Source organism: Podarcis liolepis (genome assembly GCF_965112155.1).
Source record: "Podarcis liolepis genome assembly, chromosome: 5".
Taxonomy (NCBI): Eukaryota; Metazoa; Chordata; class Lepidosauria; order Squamata; family Lacertidae; genus Podarcis; species Podarcis liolepis.
The window spans coordinates 4202984-4220788 of record NC_139556.1 but is presented as its reverse complement, the minus strand read 5'-3'; the positions used below and the strand labels follow the sequence as shown (position 1 = coordinate 4220788).

Here is a 17805-nt window from a genome sequence, read left to right as displayed (position 1 = left end):
ATAAAATGGTCTTATTCCCTAATAAATATCTTTAGCATCGGGACAGCAGAAGAAAACTTGTTTTATTCCTGTAGTCAGGATGGTGCTATGATTTAAGTAAGTTCTTAAACTGCACGTGCTCAGAGCAACCGTTCCTTAATAAACAAAGCCAAGGTTGGCAAACAGTTTTTTCTTTGTTCTTAGCTCTAACATATCAGGATGTTGAAGCAGTTGCAGTGCGTGGAATGGCAGTGGAAGACACAAATGGGACCTTCCCATCCAAAGCCGCTCCAGGACTGTTAAGTCCAGGGTCTAAAATTACCACTAGCTGCTACACTGCCTGCTTTAAAGCCTTCTCCTCCTACATGACGAGAAGGACAAGCCTAGTTGCCTAGGGCATAGCAATTACTGTGGATGTTTAGCTGGAACACCTGAGGTATAAATTATGCTTAATGAAGCACAGACAGTTTGATCTAACAGCAAAAGGACCTCTTCCTTCAGTTCAGTTTAGAATGAAGTTAATTACAGTTGGAAAATAAGCTAGCAGTGATAATGCACATCATGTCTGCGATAATTAAAAAAAAAAAGTTAGAATGTATTATTGGATTAAGACTGAGCAGCATTTGCGGAGCCAAAACTTTTTGGTGCAGCGGATAACATGTTCTCCGAAACTCTCTCCAAAAACTTTGCAGTTTCTCACCATTTCCTACCCCACCTCCTTGCAGATTTAGTGCATTTAAAAAATGAATTAAAAGATGGGTCCACTGACTGTGTGATACAAACAATGAGGAGTCATGAGGCCAGTTGAGTGATGTCATGGCAGCATGCAGCCAATCAGATTTAGCCACAAGACAATACCTTGAAACCAAATTGTCCCTGCCCTCCCTCTGCATAAAAGTACTATTTCTAACAAAAATATACAAATATGCAATGTAGAATTAACACGGACACAGCCTCGTTTCAGCTCAGCCCTAGCATATACAACACACAGAGACAGCCTATGCGATGCCCTGCAGATGTTGTGGGCTACAACTCCCATTTGCCCATGAAGATGGGAGTTGGCTCCCTCCAGATGTTTTGAACGACATGTTGGCTACCTCTGCTTCAGCACTTCACATTCTCTCGGTCACACGGACAACAAGACAGAGGTTGAATGCTTAAAGAGCAAGGCTTTCCAGAGAAGCCATCCCACATCCATTGTTCTGCCAAGGGAAACTTGTGCATTGGCGCCATAAAGGCTTTTTGAGAAGAGTTGGGGAATCTCTGGCCTGTGGACTTAATTATGGCCAAGCCACACCCATCTTCCCCACACCGGATGTCCTATGTGATTCCAGGTGTGGAGAGGGGGAAAATGCAAGCACAGCCAACAAGCTGGTCAGAAGGGCTAACAGAAAGCACCATGTCTTTGTCCACAGATTTAGATTTCAAACTGCATGCATGAAACATTGTGTTGTCAGGTGATTGACAGATGGGCCACCTTTCCCACCTGTCAAATTTGGTATCTAGAGGGTGGTGTAGATAAGGATGTGGCCCTGCCCACCAGGTCTAGATCCTGCTTCCTGCCCAAAGATAACCTCAGCCATTAAACAAAGGGTCCCCTCTTTCCCTCTCAAATTAAGATGGGGGTGACTGAGATCTCACCAGCGCTGCCCTTTGCAGTGCACTCAAGTTCCATATAAGCAAAGTTTTTTTAAAAAAATGGGGAGGGAAAGGGGCATAACCACACCCTTGGTGACAGTCACATTCTCTAGGCAGGGAGGCAAGGAAAGCTCTCACCAATATAGACATTATATTTTAAAAGCAGAGTGATGATTCCATCATCTAGAGACGGGGCTTTTGATGCCATTCCCCCCTCCCACCCCTCTCCTGGGGGGCCAAGCGGCAGCTGCCATTAGGAAAACAACAACGGAGAGGAATTCAGGATTTCAGCATAGTTGTGATTGGGAGACAGTGTATCCACACTGACCTCCCCTCCCCAGAAAAAGGAGTTCATGTTGTTTCTAACTCAGGTCTTGTTTCATGGAAAATGTTTTTTTTTAAAAAAAAGCAACAAGTTTTTAAACATTAAAAATTGACATCCTAATGCAATACATAGTACAGTTATCATATCCGTGCTGCAAATTAGGGAGCTAAATAGGTAAAGGTAAAGGTACCCCTGCCCGTACGGGCCAGTCGTGTCCAACTCTAGGGTTGTGTGCTCATCTCGCTTAAGAGGCCGGGAGCCGGCGCTGACCGGAGACACTTCTGGGTCACGTGGCCAGCGTGACGAAGCGGCATCTGGCGAGCCAGCACCAGCGCAGCCACGGAAACGCCGTTTACCTTCCCGCTAGAAAGCAGTACCTATTTATCTACTTGCACTTAGGGGTGCTTTTGAACTGCTAGGTTGGCAGGAGCTGGGGCTGAAAGACGGGAGCTCACCCCGCCGCGGGGATTCAAACTGCCGGCCTTCTGATCAGCAAGTCCTAGGCGCTGAGGTTTTACCCACAGTGCCACCCAGGGAGCTAAATACAAATGGCTTAAAGACAACGCTGCAGTGTAGTCCACTGCTGGTATTGTAAACTGGAGATGCAGCTCAGGCTGAAAGGGCAGTTGTCAACAAAAGCTTCGTGGTGAGAAGCCCCACCTCTTTTTCTACGAAAAAGCACTGGCAACACCAACAACTCTGAGTAGTAGCGGCCTTTCCCAGTCTTGCTACCCAAGAAAACCTGAGCTGTGCCTCATCTTTCTTTCTTTTTAAAAAAAGGCACACCATGTTTCCTCCACTGACACATGCTTTTCTGGGATTTGAACAGAGTACCTCTTGTCATCAAAGTAAGCACCGTGTCTCACTGCACTTGAAAGACCATGATCACACGAACACAAGAGGTCAAGTAGATTGAAGCCTTCAGCTGATTCATACAGCCTTCAGACATCTATCACTGGCCAGTTAAGAGGACTTTTCAACTGGTTTTGCCAGACGCCTCCTGGTCCAGTTCTAATGCTGGTCCTGCTTTTCAAGTGAGGTGAAATGGAGAGAATTTGGGCTGCTTCCAGTTATTTAGTGGTAGGGAAAAACAATTTGTACATGCTCAGGGGCACCAGGACCTGAGTTTGAATACAACATGTGTTATGTGAACAAGACTTTGGTCTCAGCGCCTCCTTTCCTTTTCCTCCTCTGGCACAGCCTTCACTTCCACTTTAAACCAACCACACAGATCATCATTTTGCCTGAACTGGGACAAATTCTGCTTTCATTTAACTATGGCTTGTTGAAAGGAGCCAAGTTGAAAATGGAAGTGGATTCTCCCAATCTTTTTCCTTGCAGCTGTGCCAGAGGAAGAAAGGGGAGGGGGCAAAACAGTTTGGATGAAATGACAATCTGTGGTTAGTTAAAAATAGAAGCAGACACTTCCAAGCTCCTCATCATTGCTGTGCTGGAGAAGCAGAGGGGAGACAGAGCGAGCCAGCTCTCGTATGCAAAGTGTGATTTCCAGTCCAGGCCACTATTACTACTTCATCTTGCCCTTGGCACTAAAAAGAAGATTTGGGGCTAACTAAGTCCTGGGGCGTCCTGGCTCAAATGCAAACTTGCTTTCAAAATTTGTCTAATATTTCTTTTTGATCTTGATACTTCTTCAAAAAGTATTCTTAGAAAGGCATTTTTCAAAAATAAAGAGAGTTATGGGACTGAGGCAATAAAACTGGCCACAGAGTTAAAATTAAGATATAAAAAGGGATTCTGGGGGCAGATTACACTCCACAGACACACAATCAAATGCACCTTGCTGTTTAAGTGCAAGTGATTGCAGGTAATTAATATGCAAATCATGCACAAATTTAAAACAACAACTAGTCCTGTGAAACATTTGTGCTGTGCGGAAAGGTCATTTCCCTCTCCAGTGTTCTTCTCATCTTTGTCAACTTTTTTTTGAGTTATGGAAACACATTTCTGTTTTCTGCAGATGCAGTACAATTTTGATTACACCAGGATACATTTGGGGGAGAGGGGGAAGAGGGAAGTACCCCAGCTTATTTACTTACTTGTGCATATATCCATCTGCATTCCCTGTTAGGTTCATCTGCATAACAGTCTGAAACTCCGTCTCATTACAGCAGTATTTAAACACGGTGTTGTTATGGTGACAGCAAAAGATGTACGATTTATTGTCAGAAAGACGTGGACAGTGGAATCCAAAATGGGAGCGGCCTTTGTAGTCTGTATATGGCTCACAGACTCGAAAATGTGTGGACAGAGCTGTAAGGCAAATAGCAATTTTCTTTCTAACTCAAATTGCAAAAGAAAAACAATAGATTCTGCAATATAAAAACTATTCACCAATTCAGCAGATGCCTGATGTATGCTTGTTACAAAGTCACAAGTTAGTTAAATGTTAAGGAACGAATAAGTTGAAAGCTGAACTTCCGTAGTTAGGATAGAATCCAAACAAAGTTTAAACTCTTTGAAATGCTATTGATTTTTCATGTGAGAGATATAGCCCTATACTTTCTTTTCCCTTTGAAATCCATGGGACAAAGTGGTTAACTCTGGTGGAATCATACCCTTAAATAACTCCAGTACATTGATTTCCATATGTTTACTTTATGATTTAGTTGGATAGCCCACATTTTGTATGGCTAATGGTCTTACGTAAAAAGCAAAATGTACGTCAGTGATATTCCAGAAATCAAAACAATCCTTAATTTACTTGGAACCCCAGGATTAGTCCCTGCAGTTAGAAATTGCTTTTTAAAATCAAAGCATAGCAAGGTTGCTCCAGATGACCTGTTTATGGAACATTTATCCTGGTTTCTTTGCACCATGTTTGTGGGGAAGTTGTATGATGTTGTGTCAAACAATTGTCACCCCACACCTTCCAGTGTATTTCTCTACCACTTTCCATTTAACAAAAAGGCCGATTTTTTAGGATGAAGCAGGTTACTTGTATAAGATAAAACTCCACTATTGAAGGTCCTGGGGACCTGTCTGTTTTTTTCACCTGGCCACCTCATTTCAGATATACATCAAAGGCAGAATGCACATGTTTTGACCTCACAAGACCTAACTATTTATAGATGGAAATTAACTGCTGATTCACAATGTCGTTTTTGACCTTGGGTACAAAAGTCAAGTGATCCTGGCAAAAGATGCACACCACGCATTCAGTTGAGAATGGAACGCTCACATTTGGATGGGAGGGTTTCTCTGCAACATATTCAGAAAATGAAAATTTGGAAAGGACTCTGCTCCTCTCTGCATGGTATGGCAAAGCCCAGCCATGGAAACAGGAATGAACTTTTCAGAGAGGCTGATTCTATACATATTTTGCTATTAAACTCCAGCACTTCTTGTCCTCTAGTTTGAAATATAGCTCAAAGTAAGCTCTAAATAGCTTTGCATGTGGTAACAATTAAAAATAAAACAAAGAAAGAAAGAAACAGGAAATATGACTACTGCATGCAACAAGAAAAAAAGATATATGAAATATGAACAGGATACTGCTAGCAGTGCTTTAAAAACACACAAAGCAATTCAGCCCCCAACCTGACATGCTGGAGGGGATTTGGATGGAGGGAACCTGCCCTTCTTTCCAGCCATGCCTGGCTATAGCAGCTTCTACCGGCAGGGAAGGTCTGCCATCAACAGGAGAGCTCTGACAGTGAGGAGTGCCCCATTGTGCCTGCCCAAACTGTGGGTGAAACTGTTGTGGTTGTTTAGTCGTCTTAGCCGTGTCCGACTCTCCGTGACCCCATGAACCAGGGCATGCCTTGGAAACTCTCACTTTCAAACAAGGCATCTGAAGGGAGGAAGAGAGATAGGGATGACCCTGCTGCCATCATCTAACAGCAACAGGTCTGATCTGGGTCTCCCCGCTGTACCAGCCTGGGAGCTGATGCAATGAAGGGGCATTTCTCCTCTCCCAACTGCCCCAGTTTCTGCCCTAGTTGGTGTGAGCACTGGGGTTGTAGATGCTGCACTGGCTGCTATGCCACTCCATCAACTCCTGCTGGTGCTGGCCAGGTGTTAGGACTGCATCCTAAATGAGTAAAAACCTTGGGCAACACAACGTACAATTTTATTTTGCTACGAAGAGAACACGAGGGGAGGAGAATGCAGATTTCATTGCAAAAGTAAAGACTAATGGCTAACAGGGGCCAAATATTTGCTGTGCTCATATAACAGATGGCATCATTAGATTCCTATAAAGCAGTTTCCAAACTACGTATTAGAAAAAGGACAGATGCAAAGTATCACTATTTTCCAGACCTCAGATAAGATTTGTAAAATAAAAAAAAAATATGAACATCCAATGGCATTCCCCCCGCCCCCCTTAGCTCAGGCAGATTTCATTTGTCAGTCTTCTTTTGAAAAGAAAGTAGTAGAACATTTTTGGAAAAGTAATTCCAGTCTTTTATATCTCCATCAAAAGAACAATCGTTTTCTACTGCTGTGATTCTACAGATATCTGGATTCATATTAAGTGGATGGGAAAGAACACGACTACACAATGGTCAACACTGCTGCTGTAGATGGTGGAGTAGTCACCACCCCAGCTGAGGAGCTGTAGGCCTATCTTGTCCTACTATTTCACTGAGAACGGCTGTAACTGCTCGGAACAGTCTCAGCAGCCCTGGAAGATAGGGCATTAGGAGTGGGCAGCAGTTTCTGAGCGCCAGAGATGGCTTTGCTTGTTGTGCTACTGATACAGGAGAGGGTAGGGTTACATGCTTGTGCAGTTGGTGCCTGTTGTTAGTTGGGTCCAAATTAATTAGCTACTTGGTTAATTTGTAGCTCAGATATTCTAAGAAGTTGGATTTAACATCAGAAGTCCTCATTATAAATATGTATTTTTTAAACTCTTCCAGAAAGGAATATTAGCAGACCTGGGGTTGACCCCTGTCATTCTCAACCTGCTCCAGATTTCCTCAGAACCACTGCTACAACTTCTCATGGAGTGATGGGGTTGGAAAAGAAGTTCTACCTGTCATCTTTATTCTTCCCATGCCCACTCAAGGACCGTATTCTGCAAATGACACCACAGCCAACAGGATAGAGACCATATTTGCTTTAAATACCATCAGGTTATATAGAACTATGATGTCAAATGGCAAAGGGAAGAACTTAAGGAAGAAAAGATAGGCAGGTGATGAAATTAACTGGCTGGCTTACCTAGGTTTCTATGTTGGAAATGCTATATAAACAGTTCATTGGTAGAATTGCATAGTTTCACAGACCACTTGACTGCTCAGTTTTGGGCTATGTCAAAATACTAAACATAAAATGCATACAAAACAAAACTCCATTTTAGATTGAGGAAGGAAGATCTGCAGGTATATTCTGTGCCAATACACATCTGGACACAAATTAGATTCCCCAGCACATCTGGTGCTTATCTGGATGAAACTAAACTTAATGACACTTTTCCATTCGCATTCATGACCAAGTGAAATAAGTCTGACTATAGTATAGCTTGACTGGTGTACAAAAATAGCAGGCTATATTTAACAAAATCCTACTGAATTTTAGTTCTTCTGAATCCTGCTTAATAAACCACTGAAATTAATGAATGTAAGTAAGTCGTATCCATTAACTTCAGTGGGTCTACTCTGAGTTGAATACCACTGAACACTACCCAATATTTAGCAGATATCCTTATCTCTGCAAAACTCTTGGACTGATTCCTTAAGGTGTTTCTGCTGCAGAAAACTAAATGGAAGCATTCTTCTAGAATTTAAAAAGAAACCCAAGCCAAATAAAATACAAGGCTTACCTGCTGGCAAAAGCAAGGAGAAAACAACCATCAGCGTATTTAAGGATTGTAGACCACAACTTGTCATCGTTTTGTTTTCATCAATCCGTTTGAGAATTACCTGCTTAACAAAATGATATTTCAGAGTTAAGTGGCATCAGTGATTTGCATGTGTGCATTCATTTAACTAAAATAAATAAACGTTTTTAATGCTTTCTTCAAACTGTAATGCATGATGAGACCCCAAGGCACAATTCTGCAACAACTTTTACACATGTAAGGTTTGCACACTTAAATGCTACTGAACATGCTCAGCTGCTATATATAAATTTGATAGGGAATTTTTAAAGAGCACATTCAGGAACAGCAAGGTGGAACAGAAGTATATCCATGGCCCAGTATACCTAAAGAGCATCTCCACCCCCATCATTCAGCCTGGATACTGAGGTCAAGCTCCGAGGGTCTTCTGGCAGTTCCCTCACTGCAAGAAGTGAGGTTAAAGCAGAGGGCCTTCTCAGTAGTGGCACCTGCCCTGTGGAATGCCCTCCCATCAGATGTCAAGGAAATAAACAACTATCTGACTTTTAGAAGACATCTGAAGGCAGCCCTGTATTGGGAAGTTTTTAATGTTTGATGTTTTAGTGTGTTTTGATATATGCTTTGAGCCACCCAGAGTGGCTGGGGAAGGTATAAATTGCCAGATTGGCAAGGTATAAATATAATATATATTTGTTATTATCATTATCATTATCATCATGCTGTTGGCAATGATCCCAGTTAGAATATATTAGGTCAGACCATAGCCTCCTCTATCTGCACTGTGGTCTGCAGTAGTGTGTTCAGATAATTCCCAATTGTTGGTGCAGACAACTTCATGGTCCCAGTTATCTCATAGTGTTGGGAACCAACCTAGGCATTTCAGGCTACAAGTGGTCAGGTAAAAATGTGTTTCCTTTGATTCCTGGCCAATCGGTGGTGCTAGCTGCCAGGAAGAAGGCACACATCAACTGGGCAATGCAGCGAAGAGATCATCTTGATTTGCATACTATGCAAATAAGGCTGCCCAGGCTTGGGCAACTGGGCTATGTTAACACTATATAGGAAGCTTCCTTATGCAGAGTCAGACCATTGGGTCCTGCTAATTCAGTGTTGTTTACCCTGACTGGCAACAGCTCTTCGGGGTTTCAGACACCAGTTTTCCAAGCTGTACCTGAAGATTCTGGGGACTCAACTTTCTGGGAACTTTCTGCCTGTAGAACAGATGCTTTACAACTGAGCTACAACCTTCTCCCCATTTCTCTGTTTCATTTGAGCTTCTTCTTTTTCCATTCCATTCTCTTATCTTAGTACTTCCCAGCCTTCTCTTTCCTGCCTTTTCTTTTCCAGATTTTTAATTTTCACAGAACTTCCACCTCCCTCTCTCTCCCTTTCTCTTTCTTCACACCAGATCAAGTCCAAACATTTTGCTCCTCACAGGCTCCAAAAGACGTTGGACTGGCTCCTTGGGATTCAAACTGTTTCCATCCCTCACCATGACATATAATGAAATTAAATGTATACACCAAAACATAAAATTGGACATTTAGTACTCTGAAAATGAAGGGGGTGGGGGAACCTGCCTTTGTTCTCTTGTTCCTCCCTTAATAACAAAAAATAAACCCCAAACGTCCTTTCTATCTCCCTGAACCCAGCACATATTGAAACTTTGGATTATAACCTTAGTGGACCTTTTGTTTTTTGCTCCTGCTGTACAGCAGCCTATGCATTAACAATATTGAATTTATTATTATAATAAAACTAAATATTTATATAATGCATTTCAAGTAAATGGCTGTTAGTTCAGTAATTCCCACAAATGTTTTGCAAGGTATGTAGGTTAGTACATATTGGGGGGTGGGGTGGGGGTGGGTTATAACGGAGAAAATAGCAGCTGGCTCAGTTTGCAGCCAAGGCCAGATTTGAAACTTGGACCCCCCAGCAGGAGCAGACTTTGGTAATATGGCACCCTGACTAAGGACAAAATTTGGCACCCCCTCCTAAATATTTCTTATTTTCACAATAATTCCTTTTGGTGCAGTTGCTTTGTTAGGAATCTTCTCAGTAGGTACCTGTATTATTATTAATAATAATAATAATAATAATAATATGCACCCCCTTGACTCAGCACCCTGTGTGGGGGGGGGAACCACTCACACCACCCAAATTCTGGCACTGCTCCCAGTTCTAACCCCACATTACCCCCAGGAATACCAATGGACTAGGTCAGGGACATCCAACGCCCAAGAGACTGTGATCTACTCACAGAATGAAAAACTGGCAGCGATCTACCCCTTTTCAGGGGGGGGGTTCAGGTTTGAACTTTTTTACCGGGGAAAACTTGCTCACAGAAAGATCGCTTAAGGAAGCAATCACAACAAAAACTCCGTCTTCTGTCCTAGCATTCATGCGCAAATGGAGGCCGGGGCAACGGGGGGGGGGGGAGATGCTCATTTGCAAAGGAAAAGGAGCCAGCAATCAACCGCAATCTACCAAAACCTCTTGGGGATCAACCAGCTGATCCCAAATGACCAGTTGGACATTCTTGGACTAGGTGACCAAGAGGCAGATTAGGAGTGGACACTTGCAGCCAGCCACGAAACTCATGGGCCGACCTTGGACCAGCCACTGACTCTCAGCCTTTCAGGGCAGGGGCCCGAATAAAGCAGGGAAGAGAAAGCCATGTTTGACACCTTAAAGCTCCTTGGAGGAAAAGATGGGGTATACATGTGCCAACATCATCCAAACCCTTCAGAGAATAATGGGAATTTGTTGTGGCCAAGAGCTCTGCATTGTGGCATGCCAGGACAAGTGGGGAGGTGGGGACAGGAGGGAAATGCTGCTGCTCCCTCTGTGGACATTTGGGTGTGAAGAAAAAAGTAGGCGTTGCAGATTAGGGGGCAGGCCAATTTGAACTGAGTTAGAAATAACCTCATCTTGGAGGGAAACAGCTCAGCCTATTTCTGAACTCATTCAAGGTAGTGGGGCTGAGCACCTCTAATTGCTCCAGCTCTCTCAGGTGCTTTCAATAACTCCAAGTCATTCTCTTGCCTATTAAAATGATTTACACCAATCCGACAATCTTTATGAGTAAAATATGAATCTTTGAAGCTATGACTCTAGGCTCCTAGCAGGAATGCCTGTCATTGCCATTATTACTGGAGATTTCATTACAGCCATTAAGAACTAATATATATATGTGTGTGTGTGTGTGTGTGTGTGTGTGTGTGTTGAGGGTTGAGGGTAGGATGTAAATCACTTTAAAATCTATTTATATGCAGATTGTGTAACTTATAATACTGCCAGAGGGATCATTTGCAAAGGTCGTGAAACTCTCAGATGAATTTGGCCAGATCTCTGGGTACAAAATTCATTTCCAAACATCAGAATAGTTGGGGGTATCATATGCAGAAGAATCTTAAGTATGACATTGCCAAAGACATCTAATTCCATGGAAGAAAATCTCAGCTAGATACGTTGGGATTTGGATAACTCAGGAGTTTAATGACTCTAACCTGATGAAAGGAGACAAAGGGTAAAAGAGGATCTGTCCAGTCTGGAAAATTCAACACTTTCTCAGAAAGGAAGAAACTCAGTTATTAAAATAAGCATAGTACAATGTACTGTATTTTTCGCTCTATAACACGCACCCAACCATAACACGCACGTAGTTTTTAGAGGAGGAAAATCTGTAGGCATGCCACCCGTAGGCATTCCCTCCATAACACGCACAGACATTTCCCCTTACTTTTTAGGAGGAAAAAAGTGAGTGTTATGGTGCAAAAAATACGGTATTTTGTTTCTATTGTTAAAAGGCTCCTTAGACTGAATGATTAATTTATTAATCCAGAATTATATCTAACATACTTCATCAGCAATTAAAAATAGATGGCTGGCATTCCTGAATATCAAACAATATTACAACACAGCCATGCTTGGGCACCTAAAATATGGGTTAAAAACTCTTTTTACCAGATACAGAGCAAAATGATTATCAGCAGATTTTTTTCCTGCTACTGGCAAAAGCCTGGGTTTATCACCACTTACTACAATTTACTACAATGCTGAATGTGATAAGAAAGTCTTATTGGGTGACATGAAGCTTTAAGGAGAGACATGGAATGCTCAAATTAGGATGATAATAATAAAGGAAGGATTGGTAAAGATCTTTGTCAGGTGAAATGGGATCCTGGGTCAAGAGCGGCTGCTCTTTCTTCAATATTTCCAAATGGGCATATTACAAATAGATTACTAAGGCTTCACGTTTCATTAAGGAATCACACAAGTTTTGAAATATTAATTTCAACTGCTAACCAACTGCATAGCACATAACGCCTGATTTATAAAATAATAGCAAATTTAGGACCATCTGGAAACTATTGAGTGAAATAGGAATTTGATATGTATCACTGGATAAATGCACATGGCTTGGGAATCTCAAAGAAACATTTCTACAATATTAGATAGGTGGTATTTGATACCAGCCAGAATAAACAAGATCTGTCCAAGGCTTAGTGGTGAGGGCTGCAGATGCAAGGCACCTGGAACAAATACATTTCATATTATATGGGCTTGTCTATAGATTAAGACATTTTGAGAAACTGCACTAACAGAAATAAAATATTATGGGTCAAGATCTCCCCAGAGATCCTGTTGCAACGTAGATTTGCCATCTTAAGGGTACAGTATTAAATGATGATTTTGAACTGATAGTTCATGTACAGGTTGAGGCTAAAATGGCAATATACCAAAATTGAGAAAATACTCTTTCGCTTTCTACTGATTTATAGTTGATCAGCAGTTGGGATATGGCTTCTTTGATGAAATTGGTAACTATTACCAGGGTAAGAAGAGGTAGGCAGCAAAATAATACGTTTCTGAAAAATGAATTCTGTTTGTTCTTTATTGGAACAACAAAGTACAAGATTTGATCAATATAAATCCATATTATTTTTTGTGGGAAAGGGTATGAAAGTATATAGCACTACACAGTTGGTTTCCACTTGAAGTTTCAGTGTTACACAACTTTGTTTTGTTTCAGTATTATTGGCTTGTAGCCTTTAAGCCACACAGAATGTGATGGCTATTAGAACAAATAGGAACATCAATCAGTCATCGGTTTCAGCTGTTGAGGCTGAAGAACACTGGAATAAAAAATCCCTATTAGCTAGTTTGTGTTAGCTGTCTGTGGAAGCACAGGTACAACTCCAGTTACATAAGTTCGGCCTCCTTGTTAGTTACATCTATGAAGAAGCAGCCATGATTAAAAGACAGCATGAATACACCAGGGAACCGAATGAACAAGAGGCAAACTTTTAGTCCAGTTCCTAAAGAACAAAATGGAATGCCATTTACTCATGTTATGGTGAGAAAATGACTAGCGTGTGGGTCAATGCTCACCCCCTTTTTCCTTCCATCATTCATTATAGGTGTATTAGGATCTACGGTATGTACAATCTATACTTGGCTTTCCGACTGAACATCTGTACTGAAGGGGGGGGCCATGTGCTTTGCACAGTTACCTCTGCCTGCATCCCTAGTGTGTTCCTTTGCAGATTTTTTTTGGGTGGAAAACAGCAGGAAGGAAAGGGGTTAAAAGAAACCCCCATCAATGCACTGGCAGAGGAATGGGGGAGGGGGGAGCGCACCGCCCCGGCACCATTGGGGAGGGAGGGTACCATCGCGGCCACCCCCTGACATGCGCCATGCACCCCCACCACGCACCACACCCCCAGAATGGAAGCCACACCCCCACAGGTGGCATGCCACGCCCCTGGGATGTGCGCCAGCCACACCCCTCCTGCTCTCCACCCCCAGTGCTGGAGCATGCAGCTTCGCCACTGCATTAATGTATCCTTCCTAGATGCATCCTGAGGAAAGAATCACAAAAGTCCATATAAGGGTAGTCTGAGCATAAAAAATAAAAGGGAGTGCGCGCGCTCATGTGCACACATATACACAAATTTATGCACTGCGGTGTACACTTGGTGCATCTGGCTAAATGGGTTTTGGGGTATGAAAGCTTCTCTGCATTAAACTTTCCCCCCTTTTTTTTCTAAACCTGATTGTCAAGATTCATTGGTATATTCCAAGTAGTGGATAGTTTTTCAGATATCTGCTACGTTTCAGACATTTGTTTAAAAAAGTCATTCATCAGAAAATGATTGGGCAGAAAGTCACCAAAATTTGTCGTTAACCAGGCATCTTAAAATTTTTCGGAGGGCACAAGGAACTGCCAGAAGATTCTGATATTTATTAGTAAATCTGAAGCCTGGGTGCTCTTGGTAAATGATTGAATTTCGTCATCATTTATATTGGCTCATTTGTAAATGTTATTTTTAAAAAGTCTTATGACACCATTTCTTGTATTTACTGTTACTTTTCAAAACCATTTTTGTTTTCTTTGAAAACATCAGTCATGTCATGCATTTACAATATCATGTTCCAGGATACAGGGATCTGTCTTGTAAAATCAACAGCATATATAAAAATCATGTGCAGCACTGTTGAAGAAAACATTTCTGATTATGTACAAACAATTTTGGAATATGACCCAAACGTATTCATATTAACATGTTCATATACCATGTTCATATCAAGTTACTCTTCAGATAACAAACTTGTCCAAATTGGCCAGCAACCATTTAAATTTAAAATCTTCTGACTAGACTTCTAGAAAACTCTGAAACGAACAAAGAAATCTATCCCTTGGTGAATTGTATTAATTACAGAATGTAGTGCACATTAGGCCAAACTGAAGACAATCTGTATACCTATTGCCCTATTTAAATTTTTTACCAGTCAGACCTATTAAAAAATTTACTGGTGAAATAATAGTAATAATAACAACAACATTCTATACAAGACATTCTATACAAGATCTCAAAGTAGCTGTTTTACTACAAAGGAATTTCAGAAATAGACTGGAAAGAGAAGCTGCTGACTTGCAACTCATTACCAAACTTAAAACCATGGAGGGACCTGGTCTGAACAAAGACATTGGATTCTTATCTCATTATACATGACTAAGCCATTTTTCACCTTCTCACCCCTTGCCTTTTCCTGTAAGACCTATTGCAGTCGTTAAGAGTCGTCAACAGGCTCATCTCAGCTATCTGCCAATCACCCATTCCCACCACCCTTCTGAGTAATACCCCTCCCCACCTTCTCTCTATATAGAAGGATCTGGCAACTTCTGTTTCAGTGTATCTGAAGAAGTGTGCATGCACACGAAAGCTCATACCAAGAACTAACTTAGTTGGTCTTTAAGGTGCTACTGGAAGGAACTTTTTTATAATAACAACAACAGTAATAATAAAAAAACATTTCAACGCCACCCATCTGACTGGGTTGCCCCAGCCACTCTGGGTGGCTTCCAACCTAATAAAAGCACAACGAAAAAACAAACATTAAAAACTTCCTGATATATTATTCTGTGAGCACAGTTTGAAATCCAAGCTGAGTAAATGTGTGTCTAGCAGGAAAAGAAGTTAATTCCTACAGATATGCAGCCTTTTTATAGATGATTTAATTTTAACGTACCAAACTGAGGACTCAGAATTCTTCATATATTCAAAGTCCATCTTGGCATCTTCAGTAAAAATTACATCGCAGATTTTTGGGTCCAAAATGTCCTGAGATGAAATAAAAGGAAAACAATGAATAACTCAACAGCAAATGGTTAATGGCCATCTCATCCCTTGCTTTTTCCTGTAAGACCAATTGCAGTCATCAACAGTCGTCAACAGTTTTACCACACCTATCAGCCAATCACCCACTCCCGCCACCTTTCTGAGTAATACCTCTCCCCACCCTCTCACTATATATAAAGGTCTGGCGACTTCTGTTTCAGTGTATCTGAAGAAGTGTGCATGCACACAAAAGCTCATACCAAGAACAAACTTAGTTTGTCTCTTAGGTGCTACTGGACAATTTTTGTGTTACTTGTTGGTCCCTGATTTTAATTTTTGTAGCTATTTTGTAGATAGATAGATAACCACTTTGATATTTCTTACGATATGGTGGTATACAGTGGTACCTCGGGTTACAGACGCTTCAGGTTACAGACTCTGCTAACCCAGAAATAATACTTTGGGTTAAGAACTTTGCTTCAGGATGAGAACAGAAGTCGCGTGGTGGCGTGGCAGCCCCATTAGCTGAAGTGGTACCTCAGGTTAAGAACAATTTCAGGTTAAGAACGGACCTCCATAACGAATTAAGTTCTTAACCTGAGGTACCACTGTATAGAATTTTTTTATATAAATAAACGAACATCTGCAGGTCTAAAAAACACAGTTCTGCTAAATATTGCTCTGACATCACAAAGTTGTTCTGCTAGGAAGTTCCAAGTACAGTGGATGCTTGGGTTGAGAACGTGATCCGTGCGGGAAGCATGTTCGCAACCCACTGCACCTGCGCACGAGTGGGTTGCAATTCTGTTCATGCACAAAGCACGATTTAGTGCTTCTGCGCATGTGCTGAAACCCGGAACTAACCCATTCCGGTACTTCCTGGTTCAGCACAGTGCGCAACCCGAAATCACACAACCCGAAGCATCTGTAAGCCGAGGTATGACTGTACAAAGGAGTGGTGAGGGGAATAGCTAAGGCACTATAGGGAATAGGAGACATTTGGCCAGCTGAGAGTGGGAGCTGGACAAGCAAATGCAATGGGGAGGTATGGGGCAAGGCCATGGTGGGCTTTGAGGTTAAACATGTAGAGTGTGTTGGGATCTGGGAGCAAACAGAAAACCAATGTAGTTGTTTAAGGAAAGGGTGCCACATGATCAAAATGATGAGAGAGATTCAACATTTTGGGAGCTGTGTGCTCAGTATAGGCATGAGGGCCAAAGTAAGGCAACCAAAGACAACCAGAGAGTAGGACGGGAGAGTTTTATTTTTGCCAACTATTACTACGGCATTTATTTCTAAAGCACAACAAATCTATTAGTATATGGGTTTAATGGGGGACAACCCATGATCAGAGCAACAAGAGAGCGTATTGGCTTTGGCAGCAAAGTTTACTGCAAAGAAAACAAGTAATATGGCTGAAGTTTCTCATTAAACTGTTTTCCCCAAAATTAATAAACTAGGGCAATTTTTTCTTAAATTTATCATCCAATTGATATTCATCTGTGACATTTTATAATTAGTCAGTTATCTGGCAGCTTTTTTATGGTAACCTTAAACATGAAAATATTCACTCCTTACTGCTGACTGCAAGATTCAGTCTGAAAATGTACACAAGATGGAGTGTGTGATCTTGAGATCATATCTCTTCATCTTTCCTTTCAGATCACAGAATGATCATAAGGTCTATATATTCATAGCCCGTGATATCATTCATTAGTTTAATGAAATGCTTACTAGTACAGTATATATAAGTGTTTCAGGCATTGCCACCCGAGACAAACCAGGTGTACTGGGAGGTAATCACCTGGAGTTTCTTTTTTTAATGCACTTTCAGGTAGGAAATAGAATGTAAGTGATGCTCAAACAAACAAAATATTATTTGCAAATTCATGTACAGTATATCAAGTGCTCTGAACTGTTTGAACTGCTCAAAGTGCCTGATAGGGGTCTGCTTGGAAGCCTCGGTTCCTAATGGTGACTGTGTTAAGGCCAGTTCATGCCACACTTTTCTAAAACAAAATTGCTCCAAGTGGCACACAATCTGCCAGGTGGGTGACATTATAAAAACAACAAGAACAAAAGCAGATACTGGTTTCTAAAAGAAGATGAAGAAGCAGTTACATTCAAAGTTAGTAAGCTAAAAGGTCTTAAGCAGATGGCAGAATGCAGACTGACAGGTGGCTCGGTGTATTCTCCATTGACTCATGAAGCGAAATATGTCAAAGTATAGAAGGGATCCTTTTCAAACTAGGTAGTACTTCTACAGAAGAATAACTGAAGGAGGCAATTCCTCAGAATAGGTACCGTCTAGTTTGAAAATAATCCTCTCCACACACCCTGACATAGTCACTTTATGAGCTGATGGAGAATACACATCAAAAACATGAGAGGTGTGGGATCAAGTGGAAAAAACCACCAGCACAACTAAAACC

The 17805-nt window shown here is 41.5% G+C and overlaps 1 protein-coding gene across 16 annotated transcripts in view; it reads right to left on the bottom strand.

Annotated features, from left to right (window-relative positions):
* SHISAL1 (shisa like 1) overlaps positions 1–17805 on the bottom strand; it is a 182072-nt gene that overhangs the window by 36266 nt on the left and 128001 nt on the right. For 12 of the 16 annotated variants that reach the window (XM_083503596.1, XM_083503600.1, XM_083503597.1 and 9 more), the window contains 3 exons: positions 15285–15376; positions 7728–7827; positions 4000–4213 (listed from right to left, as the gene is read on the bottom strand). In XM_083503596.1, the coding sequence (XP_083359722.1) occupies positions 4000–4213; positions 7728–7794 (281 nt within the window). In that variant the 5' untranslated portion in view covers positions 7795–7827; positions 15285–15376. Of the gene's footprint in view, positions 1–3999; positions 4214–7727; positions 7831–15284; positions 15377–17805 lie in introns of all 16 variants that reach the window. The other 4 variants (XM_083503599.1, XM_083503602.1, XM_083503608.1 and 1 more) reach the window with 1 other exon arrangement.